The sequence below is a fragment of the Pongo abelii genome, chromosome 7 (assembly GCF_028885655.2).
Source record: "Pongo abelii isolate AG06213 chromosome 7, NHGRI_mPonAbe1-v2.0_pri, whole genome shotgun sequence".
Classification (NCBI taxonomy): domain Eukaryota; kingdom Metazoa; phylum Chordata; class Mammalia; order Primates; family Hominidae; genus Pongo; species Pongo abelii.
The window spans coordinates 66,070,528-66,083,462 of NC_071992.2; the positions used below are offsets into that span (position 1 = coordinate 66,070,528).

Below are 12,935 nucleotides of genomic sequence, written 5' to 3' on the forward strand. Positions count from 1 at the left end.
GGTTATAAAGAGTGTGGAGGTGCTTCTGTATGTTTGTGCCTGTTTGCAAGGAAGCCAGAAATACACACATCTGGTCTGCAAAGCAGAACAGCAGTAGCCAATGAGAAGAAACCATTTCTAAATTTTATGGCAGCTGTTTCCCAAGATTGAATCATATTGGTTATCATTTTACTAGATGTGATAAACATATTTAAAGCTACAAATTGTACTTTAAACTATTAACAAAACCGTTTTCTCCAAACTTTCACATGCACAATAAAATTTGAAACGAGTTGATCTTTCGATTTCAGAAAGAAAAATAAGCTCCTTAAGATAAATGTTCCTACAACACTTGAAATTATACTTTAGAAAAAGTCATATTTATGTCAAAATTCAGAGTTCCAAATATTCAGATTTTGTATTATTGATTTTGTATAAATAAGAAATAGCTAATAGCTGCATATGCCATTCCTGAAAAGGGATTCTGTCCGTGACTCTTTGATTGAATAAAAAAATAAATCAATGTGGCCATTTAAGAAGAGCGCAATGATCCCCAGTAACGCCTAAGTGATCAAAAGAACTTTCGCAGATGACTTTGTAACTGGAAAGGGGTCCCAATCCAAATCCCAAAAAAGGATTCTTGGACTTTGTGCAAGAAAGAATATGAGGCAAATCCATAGAGTAAAGTGAAAGCAGGTTTATTAGGAAAGTAAAGGAATAAAGAATGGCTACTCCACAGGCAGAGAAGCAGTATAGACTGCTGGGCTGAGTATACTTATAGTTATTTCTCCATTATGTGCTAAACATGGGGTGGATTATTTACGAGTTTTCTGGAAAGGGGTGGGCAATTCCCAGAACTTAGAGTTCCTCCCCATTTTAGACCATAAAAGGTGACATTGCCATGGCATTTGTAAACTGTCCTGGTGCTGGTAGGAGTGTCTTGTAACATGCTAATGCATTATAATTAGCATATAATGAGCAGTGAGAACAACCAGGGGTCACTGTCATCACCATCTTGGTTTTGGCAGGTTTTTGCCAGCTCCTTTACTGCATCCTGTTTTATCAGCAGGGTCTTTGTGCCCTGTATATTGTGCTAACCTCCTATCTCATCCTGTGACTAAAAATCCCAAACCTGCTAGGAATCCAGCCCAGCAGGTCTCATCCTCATTTTACCCAGCCCTCATTCAAGATGGAGTCACTTTGGTTGAAATGCTTTGACAACTTCACAAATCATTTCTCTGCCTTGTTAGATTTTTGCACAATTCCTACTACCCCCTTCTTTTCACCTGCATCTGGAAATACAAGAAACATGATAAAGTAAATAATATTTGGCAAAGTGTATTTGTTGCAAGTTTCATACTGTGTGCAAGTCCTAAAGAGTTTTTTAAAGTCTTCATCCATTCTAAGTAAGGTGCTGGACTAAATAACTATGGTATAAAATAAATTTCCAAGTCACACAAATTCATGGAAACCCTCAGGAATGCCTGCAAGCTATTTGTAATAGAGTTCTAGAAAAGTCAAGCTGGAAAACAGCCCACAAATCAGCAATCTCAGGCTCCTCACTGCACAGATGAGAAAATTTAGACTGTGGGAGGTAGGATTGAATTTCTCTCAGTCAGAACTAATAAGTAGAAAAGATAGTAGAGAATCTGGGCCACTCAACCCCCAGCCTGATGTTCTTACCAGAATATTACACTAACTCCCAAAATTACTAGGAACAACTTAAAAAGAACAAAAATATTTCTACATTAAAAAATAGATTCATGACACAGTAAAAGAGCTATACAACAAAAGATGGTAGTAGTTAAGAGAAATAATGTAGTCCTGGTTCTAGTGTTGGGAAATTTGATTTCAACTTTTGAATAATAATAACTTTAATAATTATTAAAATATTAAAATTTTATTTTATTTTAATTATTAAAATATTAACATTTAATAACTTTAATAATAATTAAAGTTCACAGTTAGCCAAGTCTGTGTGAAAAGAATTGTTAAACTTCACGTGTTCTCACTTTTAACAGAACCCAAGATCCACATCTTAGCAAAGTATAGAAAACATTTAAGAAAATAGTCAATTTACATTTGTTTCTAACACTAAAATGAGCAGCTTGCTAGGTCGATGAAGAAATTAGGAACATCATCAAAGCAGGCAGAGAAGGTGGAATAATTAGACAAGAATGATGAAGCTGATGTCTTTGGACTTTCCATTTAAAATGATGGCCTTCTGAGTCCCACTTCCAGTGCTAAAAAAGCACATGCCGAGATGAAGTGTTTTGCTATTTTATTAAAATCTAAGATTCTGGCTACTCATTAAGGTGCTGCCTCACACATAAAGCATTTTGATTTACACTGTTGATGACCATAGGCCTTTTTACCTATATGTCCACACTGTGATTCATATCTTTCATTGAAGCTTTTTTGTGTCATTTTATTTATTATTTATATTTGCTCCAGTCAGTCTAAAAAAGGAAGTTTATCTGTGGGTAACTGTGATCTCAGTTTAAACAGACGTTAAAAGATCAAGAACATGGATAGAAACCTGTTAAAATGACACAAAAGGATACATCTTAAAATGTTTAATCTATGATTAGGCAAATAAAATCAGCCTTTTAAATAAATGTATAGAATGATTAATGGACCATTTCAAAATCAATTAAAAATCTGGGCACATAGATCCAAAAGTGACAAAAGTACATGGTCACAAATAACAAAGGACAAGCAGATGGCCATTTCAGTGCAAACTCACTGGCAACAAGAAATCATTAGCATATTGTGGTAGAAGAAATAGGCAGGATGGTAAAGGTTACCAGAGTTCTGTTAAGCAATGATTGACACAGATGGGCAGATGGAAGCATAGGAAGGAAGTACATGGAAAAAGCTGAGAAACAAAAGCCTAGCACAGTGTGGAATACAGGCAACCACTAAAGTGTGAAAGTGATCAGGCATTAGGTTTCTAAAAAACAGACATTGAACACAAAATGATGTAAGCAAAACAAAACCCAAACACAATTTCTTTGAAGGCATTTTTCAATCTCAACATATTAAAAGTTTAAAAATAATGTTTGGATCCTTTAAAAGTAATTTCCCCCAGGAGTTACCAAAGACCTCAAGAAAATATTTCATTTCTGTGCCTTCTTATTAGAGAAAGGAAAGTATTTTTGGGATATTAGCAGTTCTAGGGAAAAACACAATTTTTTTTTCCTGAGACATGTAAATAGGAAAAAGAAAAGTATTGATCTATTGCTACTTAAGGAGTTGATGCTAAACAGTTCAATTTAGAAAACATTCTCTGAATGCAGGAAGCCTAGGCTGGAGGAAGCCTTGTGTTTGTGGGGGCCAAGACCACTCTTGGGGCCACTGGGCCTCACTGTTCTGAAGCCCTCCCAACTCAGGCACTGCACTAGGCTGGCCACTTCCATTTTTCTCTGTTCTGTGTTTCACAGGGTTCAGCATTTTTGTAGATAACATCCTGTGCAACTCTTAAAATAATGAAACTTAACTCAATCAAAATATGCATGATATCAGGAAGCCCCTAAAACGGATCATGTAAATTACTGTACTCTCGTCAACTGATGAAAAACTATTTTAGAAAAAACTGGACCTTTGATATGACTCCAATAGCACTTATATTCTGCTGTTTGCTAAACTCTAACCCTACAGGAGGATGGCATGCAAGCACACATGCACACACACACAGACACACACACACAAACACATCCACACACACACACACACACACGCATGCACACACACCAGAAAGGAAGGGGCCACCCCAGGCTGAGAATTAAAGTACAAAGAAGAATGTGCCTTCTTTACAACACGATTGCATGCCCATGCATATAAATTAATTTCTGGATTCAGAATAGTTTTATTATTGCTGTTGTTACACAGCCTGGCCTCGTAGGAGCCTTCAGCATGTCCTCAAGCTCTGTTGAGTAGACAGTTTGGTAAGTGACTATGAACACAGGGCACAGCCTTTTCACTTTCATATCTGTACTGTCTTTCCTGTATCTGTAAAATATTCTGAAGCACAAATATCTCTTGACAGTTTCCTTCCAGATTAATGACTCCATCTCTTTTGTTGCTAATGGTTGATTCTGACCTTTGGATAAAAATTGAAGTAGGAAAGAAAAAAACAACTTTTAACTTGAAACAGATTAGCTTTGAAAATCTTATTGTGTCAAAAATAATTGGCAAATAAAAATGTCTCTCCACTGATGTACATAACATTATTTAAGTTGAAAAATAATTTTCTGAGTGTGGCAGGAGGAACATTTCAATCATGACCTTCTGCTCCCATACCTTGTACAATTATGTTTGCTGCAGCTTGAACAGAGCCGTGGCTATTGTTGGCGTGACAGGTAAATCGACCGTGATCCTGTTGTGTGATGTTCTGTAAGTAAAGCCCACTGGACGTTGCCACGTGCCTGGATCCATCCAGCTCCAATCCGTTGTCCCTGGTCCAAGTGATATGGGGGTGTGGGTAGCCTGTGGCCATACATTCCAAAGTTGTGCTGGTGCCAATTAAAACCTCTGTGTCCTGAGGCTGGATTACAAAGCTTGGTTTGGCTGATGGTAAAGGGGAAACAAAACAAAATCCAGCAAGTAGCAGTTAGGAAGATTTATTTATTCTGCATTGTGGTTTTAAGATTATTGTCATTTTCAAAACGCCTTTAAACTAAAATATTACACAAATATATATATATAAATGTATATATATATATACATTTAATTCCCAGAGAATTAAATCTAAAATAATGAAATGTGGATTTGCTGTAAGTACATACTTTTTTAAAAAGATTGCTTGCCTTGATATCACGATATATTATAGATACTGCGAAGCACCTACACAATACATATTCCTTATTTTAGGGGCTAAATGTTTAAACATTCCCTCTTAAGAATACTCACTTTTTTTAAAACTCAGTTTAGGCACATGTCACCAGGAATAAATAAAAGTGCTAAGTCTAAGTAGTCATTTCTTCCTCCTGTTTGCTACCTGGAATTCGGGCAGGAATGCGTTTGGTTTACAGGAGCCACTTTGTGATTAAGAGATGAAAATTATGAGGAATAAAGAAACCTATGTGCAAAGCAGATCTAAGAGCAGAAAGAAGAATATTATTGGCTCACTGGGGTAATGTGGCAGCTCTGTGACAGACTACCCTTGTCCTACTTGTGGTATACAATTAAAATACACATGCACACACACAAACACACACACATAGAAGCTATGCATTTAAGCCATATCTAGCCAAGCTTTCAGTTACTTTCAGCTAAATATATTATAAATGGATTCATCAAGTATCCATGTAAATAGAAAATTTAGACTTTCATATAAGGAGTTCCACTCTTACAAATTCATAGGAGTTTCTCTTTTCTGGGAATCTCAAGCAAAAAGTAAATATTTGCTAAGGTGTTAAAAATGCCTAATGACTGATTCTAAGTTTGGGGAGAGGGGATCATCCATTCCTGAGATGAACATACTCTGGAGAGTGGAAATAAATTAAATTAATCCAATTCAACCATAAATGTTTAATTTAATTCCTAACAATATCGAACGTCTTAAGTATATTAGTAACATGCTGGATGTTGGAAAGATACAGAGATGAACAAACACACTCCTCCTTGTGTGCTCCTACTCTAGCTGCATGAACAGAGGACAGAACACATCATCTGTAAAACCATAACGTGCCTCAGAAAGAATTGTCTCAGAGTTAGGTGTAAATGTGATAGGAGAACATTCTGGCAAGAGGTTAGGGAAAGCTATTATAATAATTGAAATAAATGTTCTGAAGGAAGTGAGTGACAGTAGAACTGGAAAAGGAGATAATCTGATGCATCTTGGAACTAAATTTTTAGAGAATTGTGGAAGAAGGAGTAGCACTAGAGGGTGAATCGGAGGTTACTGGAGGAGGGTAATGATACCAATAGAGATAGCAAACACAGAATGCTGTGGGTTTGTGTGGGCAAATATGTTTGAGAGATGTAAAGATTTACATGTGAAGATAAAAAGAAAGTCCTGGCAATGTCCATTGAAATCTCAGGAAGGATCTCAGCAATAAAGACTATAAATTTTACATGAAGTATGAAAGTTGAAGGTTTGGGAAGAGCTCAGACGGAAGAGGAAAAAACTGCGATTAGGGCACGGGGGACTAGAGAAAGGGAGGGGAGGACAGCGCTATAAGGAACATCACATTTTAGGCAGGCAAAAGAGAGTTAAAAAGAGAATTGAGGACATTAGGAAAGGATCAAGAGGAAGTCATGTTCTCAAAGTAGAAATGCTCCTGTGTGCAGGGTCAGACTTGACCTAGAGGCAGAAGGGAAGGAGGCTTTGGAAGGAGACAGTGGTGTTTCAATCAGAAATTACTTGGTGTAATCCCAGCACTTTGGGAGGCCTAGGCAGGAGGATCACTTAAGGACAGGAATTTCAGTCTGCAGTGAGCTATGATCATGCCACTGCACTCCAGCCTGGGTGACAGAGTGAGACCTTGTCTCTACAAACATTTTTTTAAAGAAATTACTTGGGAACCATGTGAGGAATTATCATATTCAATCAAACACTAACTCAAGTGTCTTTTTCTCCTGGAAAAACTCTTGATTCACTGCAATTTCCTCCATTCACTTTGCCACTGCCCTATCCATGCCGCCACCAGCTCTCTTCTGCCCTGTGGCAATTGCCGCTGCTGACTTCCTCATCCTGACATGCCTATCTTACAATGCCCTCCTGTTTGTTCTCTGAAATGCCGCCAGGGACATTTTTCTAAAAGAAAAATCTAATTTTGATCATCTCAGTGTAGCGTCATGAATAGCCTAAGTGATCTGACCCCACTTTATACCTCACCAAATCTCGTGTCATTCCCAGCCTCTCCTCTGTATGCTCCAGGATCTCCATCTCTTGAATGTGCCTTGCTCTGTCTTCCCTATGCTGTCTCTTCTCCTAAAATGATGCTTCAATCCTACTTCTCTGGCTCTCTCCCACTTGTTGTTGCTTTCAACTTAAAGGTCAATGCTCTTGGGAAGACTTGAGTGAATGCAATTCTCCAAGGCTGCTGCTCCAAGTGCTCCCCTCCACTGGGATGGGCTGGAGCCGGCTCTGGAGAGCCAGTTGTCAAATTTTCAGTATTCTGCAAGCTGACTGCTACACTAAGCCATTCTTAAAATTTTAACTAAATAAACTTACAATCAAATAAATTTTATTAACATCAAAACTAACAAATTCATCCCTTTTTTTACTACATTTTATTATTATCTTCGGTCTCAGGGTTATTATGCCTACTGTGTCTGCACGATAGAAATGCTCTATTATGATGAACTTCTGTGCATCTCTTCCCAAATCCACATTCAGTGATATCATTTCAGTAACTAGGAATTAGCCATGGTGAGATTACTTATGCAACAGATACTGACAAATGCTGTAAGTCAGGGCTCCCTGCTCCTCAGAGACAATTTACAAACATTTACCAGCACACAGCTGTCCTTTATGCTTCTCTCCCCTCTCCTTACACATCATAAAACTTATTTCTTGAATTATGGCTATCATCTAATAGATGATAGTCTCAGTAAGGTGAGAGACAATGTATTTCCATCATGTCAACATGCTATTAATGAAAATTTGTTGCAGTCATTATGTCTGGTTTATATAAGCCACTGAAATTATGACAAAGCAAAGCCCCTGGAAAGTTGAATAAGGAAGGTGGTTGATAACCATGCAATCTTCAACAGCTAGCTCAGTGGGCATTCAATAAATATGTGTTGGATTAATTCATGATGAATGAATGATTGAATGAATTTCTGAAAAGAGTAATATTCCTGCCTAGGTAACAATGGTTCACTCTGCATAAGGATGCTGGATAGCTGGATAGGGAATCAAAAGTAGAAAAGTCTTGGAACCACAATGTGCTGTACCAGAAAGGAACTAAGGCAGGAAATTAAAATAAACTTCAAGAGAAAAAATTCAAGTTTCTCTAAAACGAAATTTAAAAATTCACAGCCAATGGGAATAGTTTCACTTTGAAGCATTACATACTGTAAAGCAGCAGTATTGGATCATTTTCCAGTGCAGATAATTGATAGAACTAGAAAATAATAGTTTTACCTGGAAGACTGGAGTATCTGAGCATGGCACTCTGTGTCTTGGCTTCCCCGGCGGAATTTCTGGCCATGCACTGATAGACACCTTGGTCTGACTCTCTGGTGTTTCGGATCATGAGCGTGCCATCATCAAACATATTAAGTCGAGTATCATCTTCCAAATCCAATGAGTGGCTGGAAATATATATTATACATGTATATTATTTAATCCCATTCATGTTTAAAACTCTTAACAAGACTGAGAATATAGTACTATATAGCTATGTTTCATGTCTACCCAATTAGTTAAATTTATTTTATCTGAATAATTTTAATTATTTCACTTTAAATCCTAGTTATCGTCTTCCTTTTTCAAGATTACACCCTGAACAAAGGCTCTGAGTCAACATTTGATAGAGGGAAATGAGGTTGAGATGTTCTGCCTTCCTGAGTGGCATGAATTTAGACACTGAAGCAAGCGCTCCCGTATGACAGACACGTCAGCACATTTTTATACATTTGAATGCCCACTTTTCAGAAAAGAAATCACCAGATGGTAATATGTAATCCTTTTACCTCCTTCCATGAGTCATTCAGTATTCTTTCATATTTTGTTAAAGTGTAAAAGAAATATTCCTATTCAAACCAGCACGGGCTCAAAGCCAAGTATAATTATATGACTGAGCAATAAATAACACACCTAATCTACCAAGTTGTTGAATATTAGGCCCCCTTCTCTGATGTGCACCATTTGGATATACTAGAAAAGTCCCATTTATCAATTAAGTGCATAATCCATTGAGTGCAAGTAGGTTCAGATGTGCAACACCATATCACATCAATAATCATAAGAAAGGGAGTGCCTGCATGAGTTATTTTTAACAATAAATGCAAAGCTACTGACACAGAAACATATGTTAGAAATTTTTACAGATTTTTTTTCTGGCCAAGATTTTTTTCCTTTAAAAATATTTAATGATTATGTATGAGAAGGTATATAGATTTTCACATGTGTATGCTTAGTACTAATGAACGTGTTAGGCATAGATAAAGGAAACCTACTCTCCTCCATCTTCATCACTCAATACATATTTTCTAAACACTGACTAGGTGTCACCCACAAAAACATCATTCCCAGAGAAAGAAAAAGTCCATTAGGAGAATTCCATAGTTCTCCCTTTAACTCATGTATTTGTTTTATAAAGACAGGTAGACATTTTCCCACTAATTTCAAAATGTACCCACACTAAAGAATAACAACCTATTCCCACATAGGTAAAAACAGTAAAGCTTGTTAAAGAGATGAATAAATCGTCATTCTTATCTAACCATGTTTGTCGTGAAAGATAAGAAAGAAACAGACAACGGCCATATTTGACTTTTATGTTTTAGAGCAGAATCACAGAGTGAAGACAGGAAAGATGGAGACAATCTGATCTTCTTCAGCCATTGGGTGAGAAAAGCCCAATGTGAAGAAGAAGTACCAATTAGCCAAAAAACAAATTCGAGTTTTTGAACAGACTAGTTTCACAAAAAACAGGCATGCTTTTGAATAGTCAGCAATGCAAGACAAAGGCAAGAAAAGAAGAAACTGGATGCTCCTATCCATATCACCTGCGAAGTTTCTCAGTGTAAGTAGCATGAAACGAACATCAGAAAGAATGTTTTTTCAAGGCCGGGTGCAGTGCCTCACGCCTGTAATCCTAGCACTTTGGGAGGCTGAGGCAGGCAGATCGCCTGAGGTCGGGAGTTCAGGAAATAATATTTTTTCTTAAAGTTCCCCATTCAAGGGGTTCATTTAGTATTAAGCAATTTAATTATTTTAAATGCAATTCTAAAATTATCTAACACTGAACCCAAATAAGACTACTTGCAAACGAATATGACAAATGACGAAATCACATTTTTCAGAAGGTGATTTAAGTTCCTGGAATTTTGTTCCAAAACTTTGTAGCCCAAAATTTCAAAGGCTACCAGATGTGTATGTGCTATCTATCATCTGGCTACACAATGCAATAGAATTCACCAAGATTCATTATACTAAAAATGATATAAAACAGGCAGTAGCACATCACACCCATAAATTCAAAATGCATCATTCCTTTTCCTAGTAATTTCCCTCTTTGTCCATAAACTCTTCGTTATGCTCATAAAACTTGTTTGCTCATGAATCATGGTGTTCCTTCCCAAAAAATCAAAGTCTTCATGTTTCAATATATTCCATTCACATTGTCAGTTTGATGCAAATCGCAATCATGTGTAAAAACACAAAGGTTTGCAGAGGTAGAATATATGTGAATATATTCTATTTTTCCTTGAAAAGGTACAAATAAACATATTTGATTTAATGAAGACATATAAATAACTTCTATTAAGGTGTTTCATTACAACAATCATTTGTTAAGTGCTTTCTAAGAACTAGGTGCTGTAGCTAGATACCAGAAGTATTGACAAATAAGTTATCACCACACAAATTAAAACTATCTTCTATGGCCATGCACAGTGACTCACACCTGTGATGCCAGCACTATGGGAGGCTGAGGTGGGAGGATTGCTTGAGGCCAGGAGCTTGAGACAAGCCTGGGCAACACAGTGAGACCCTGTCCCTACAAAAAAATCTAAAAATTAGCCAGATGTGGTGGCATAGGCCTGTAGTCCCAGCTACTTGGAGGCTGAGGCAGGAGGATTGCTTGAGCTCAGAAGTTCAAGCCTGCAGTGAACTATAATTGTGCCACTTAACTCCAGCCTGGGCAACAGAGTGAGACTCTGTCTCAAAAAAAAAAAAAAATCTTCCATATACAAAACCACCATCAACCACAAATTATAGTATAGTTGTAAAGTTTGCTTATAATCTACTGGAACTATCAATCATATTTACCATGTTTACTAGAATTTGAATTCATTTAGAATGGCCTAAATTTCCATAGCTAAACCTCAACATTACGAAAAGTGTGGAAGACAGCCAACTAGATGCAGCCAGGAAGCCCTTCTCCCACTAAGAGAAGCCAAAATATTGAAAAAGCCATCACACTTTAAACAGATCTTTTGAGGGAAAACACTGAGAGTTGCTAGAGGGGAAACACAGCCACTGAGGCTTAATAGGATGGAAGCTGGGAAGCCTGCACAGAGTCGCCAAGTGCCAAGACCCGTTCCTAGTCCTGATCAGGTCCTAAAGAAGAAGTGAGTGAAGGAAACTGCAGGGCACCACACCCCCACAATGGACCTCTGGGATCTTAGCTGCAAGAGATCCCACGACCCCCATAGACATTTTAATTGGCGGAGGATCTGTGGGAGATAAGGCAGAGGCAGAGCTTGAGCCTGCATGGAGGCCAGGTTTTACACGTGGGGCAACTCCAGCAAAATGTGACCATAGGTTCCCATGCCCCAAGGCTCTCCATCTTGCTCTGAGTCACTCCAGCACCTGCTGACTGCTGGGCTGGGATAGAGCAGGGCTGCCTTTCCTACAGGACTGGGGCCAATCTGATTGCATGCTCCCTTGTCTCTGGACCCTCCCAAGGCCCCCACCCGGCTGCTCCCACAAGAGCATGCACACAACACAGCCTCCACTACCCAGGTTGAGTGCTTTGCCAGCAGCCTAAGAGCACTACAGCCTCCCCAGCACAGCCAGTGCTAGACCCCAAAGGGCTAAAGGACAAAACCACAGGCCCAATCCCATCCTCCCAGGGTCCAGGCACACAGCTGAAGGATATCAAGCTGAGATGTGTGACTAGAGATGAACAGAGGAGGAAATGCCAATCTCAGAACACTGAGAAGAGTGAAATGCAGATTTGTATTCTGGCACAGGAGCTGGGTGTGCCTCCCCACCACAGGGCTACTATGGGAAGGGTGTGGCCTTTCTGCTAGCCACAGCCTCTGCCTGAGGGAGCTCCATGGCCTGAAACACCTGACAGCCCAGCAATCTGGGTGCAGAAGGCTTGGGACAAAACCAGCAGATCGAGTAAGCTAGAGGGCAGCCACCAGGAGACCTAGTCAAGGGAGCACAGGCTGGGCAGTCCCCGTAGCCATCTTCTGGGCAAAAAACCCAAGCCGTGGGCACTACACCAACTGCATAGCCAAAACAACTCCACCATGCCTGGGGTCCTCTGCCATTGACCTCCTACACAAACACACCACCCATAGACATATCACAAAGCACAGAGGACCAGTGGGCCCCTAGGGAGCTGCAAGTCTCGGGTTTCCCCTAAGAGTGAGGGCAGCACAGCCTGTCAGGGCTCCTTTGGGCCTAAGAAAATGTAGGTGTGTCAACAGTGATTGGAGGAGGGTCTTCCAAGGCCCAGGAATAGACTTGGCAAGGAAGTATATCTCTCACTTCCTGTCTCCCTCACCCCCAGAGCACTGTAGCAAATAAGAATAAGCTGAAATACAAAAGAAGTACACAGCTGAGGAAGAGTCTATCTGTCAGCCCTTACTCTTAAGCACCATCTACTGAATTGCAGCCTGAAATACACCACCAAACAAAAATTCTTTCAGCACATATCACCCATGAAACACAATGCAAAAATCTAGCCACAAATTAAGTTCCCACACAGGGCCTTGATATTCGGAAAGTACACAGAAGCAAAGTCAATCAACTATATTCAACATACAGCACAGTCAAAACCTCAAGGGAAATAACATAAAAACAAAAAGCCCCATACAACTGACAGCAACTTCAAAGAGATAAAGGAACACCAGCCCTCTCAAATGAGCAAGAATCAGGGCAAGAACTCAGGCAATTAAAAAAGTCAGAGCATCTTATTACTTCCAAATGACTGTACTGACTCCCCAGCAATGGATTCTAACCAGATTGAAATGGCTGAAATGACAGACATAGAATTCAGAATCTGGATGGCAAGGAAGTTCAATGAGATAAGGAGAAAGTTGAA

General features: G+C 39.0%; 1 protein-coding gene across 7 annotated transcripts in view; it reads right to left on the bottom strand.

Annotated features, from left to right (window-relative positions):
- PXDNL (peroxidasin like) overlaps positions 1–12,935 on the bottom strand; it is a 522,985-nt gene that overhangs the window by 130,728 nt on the left and 379,322 nt on the right. For all 7 annotated transcript variants that reach the window (XM_054561591.2, XM_054561594.2, XM_054561592.2 and 4 more), the window contains 2 exons: positions 8,075–8,244; positions 4,282–4,548 (listed from right to left, as the gene is read on the bottom strand). In XM_054561591.2, coding sequence (XP_054417566.2) covers positions 4,282–4,548; positions 8,075–8,244 — 437 coding nt within the window. The remainder of the gene's footprint in view (positions 1–4,281; positions 4,549–8,074; positions 8,245–12,935) is intronic.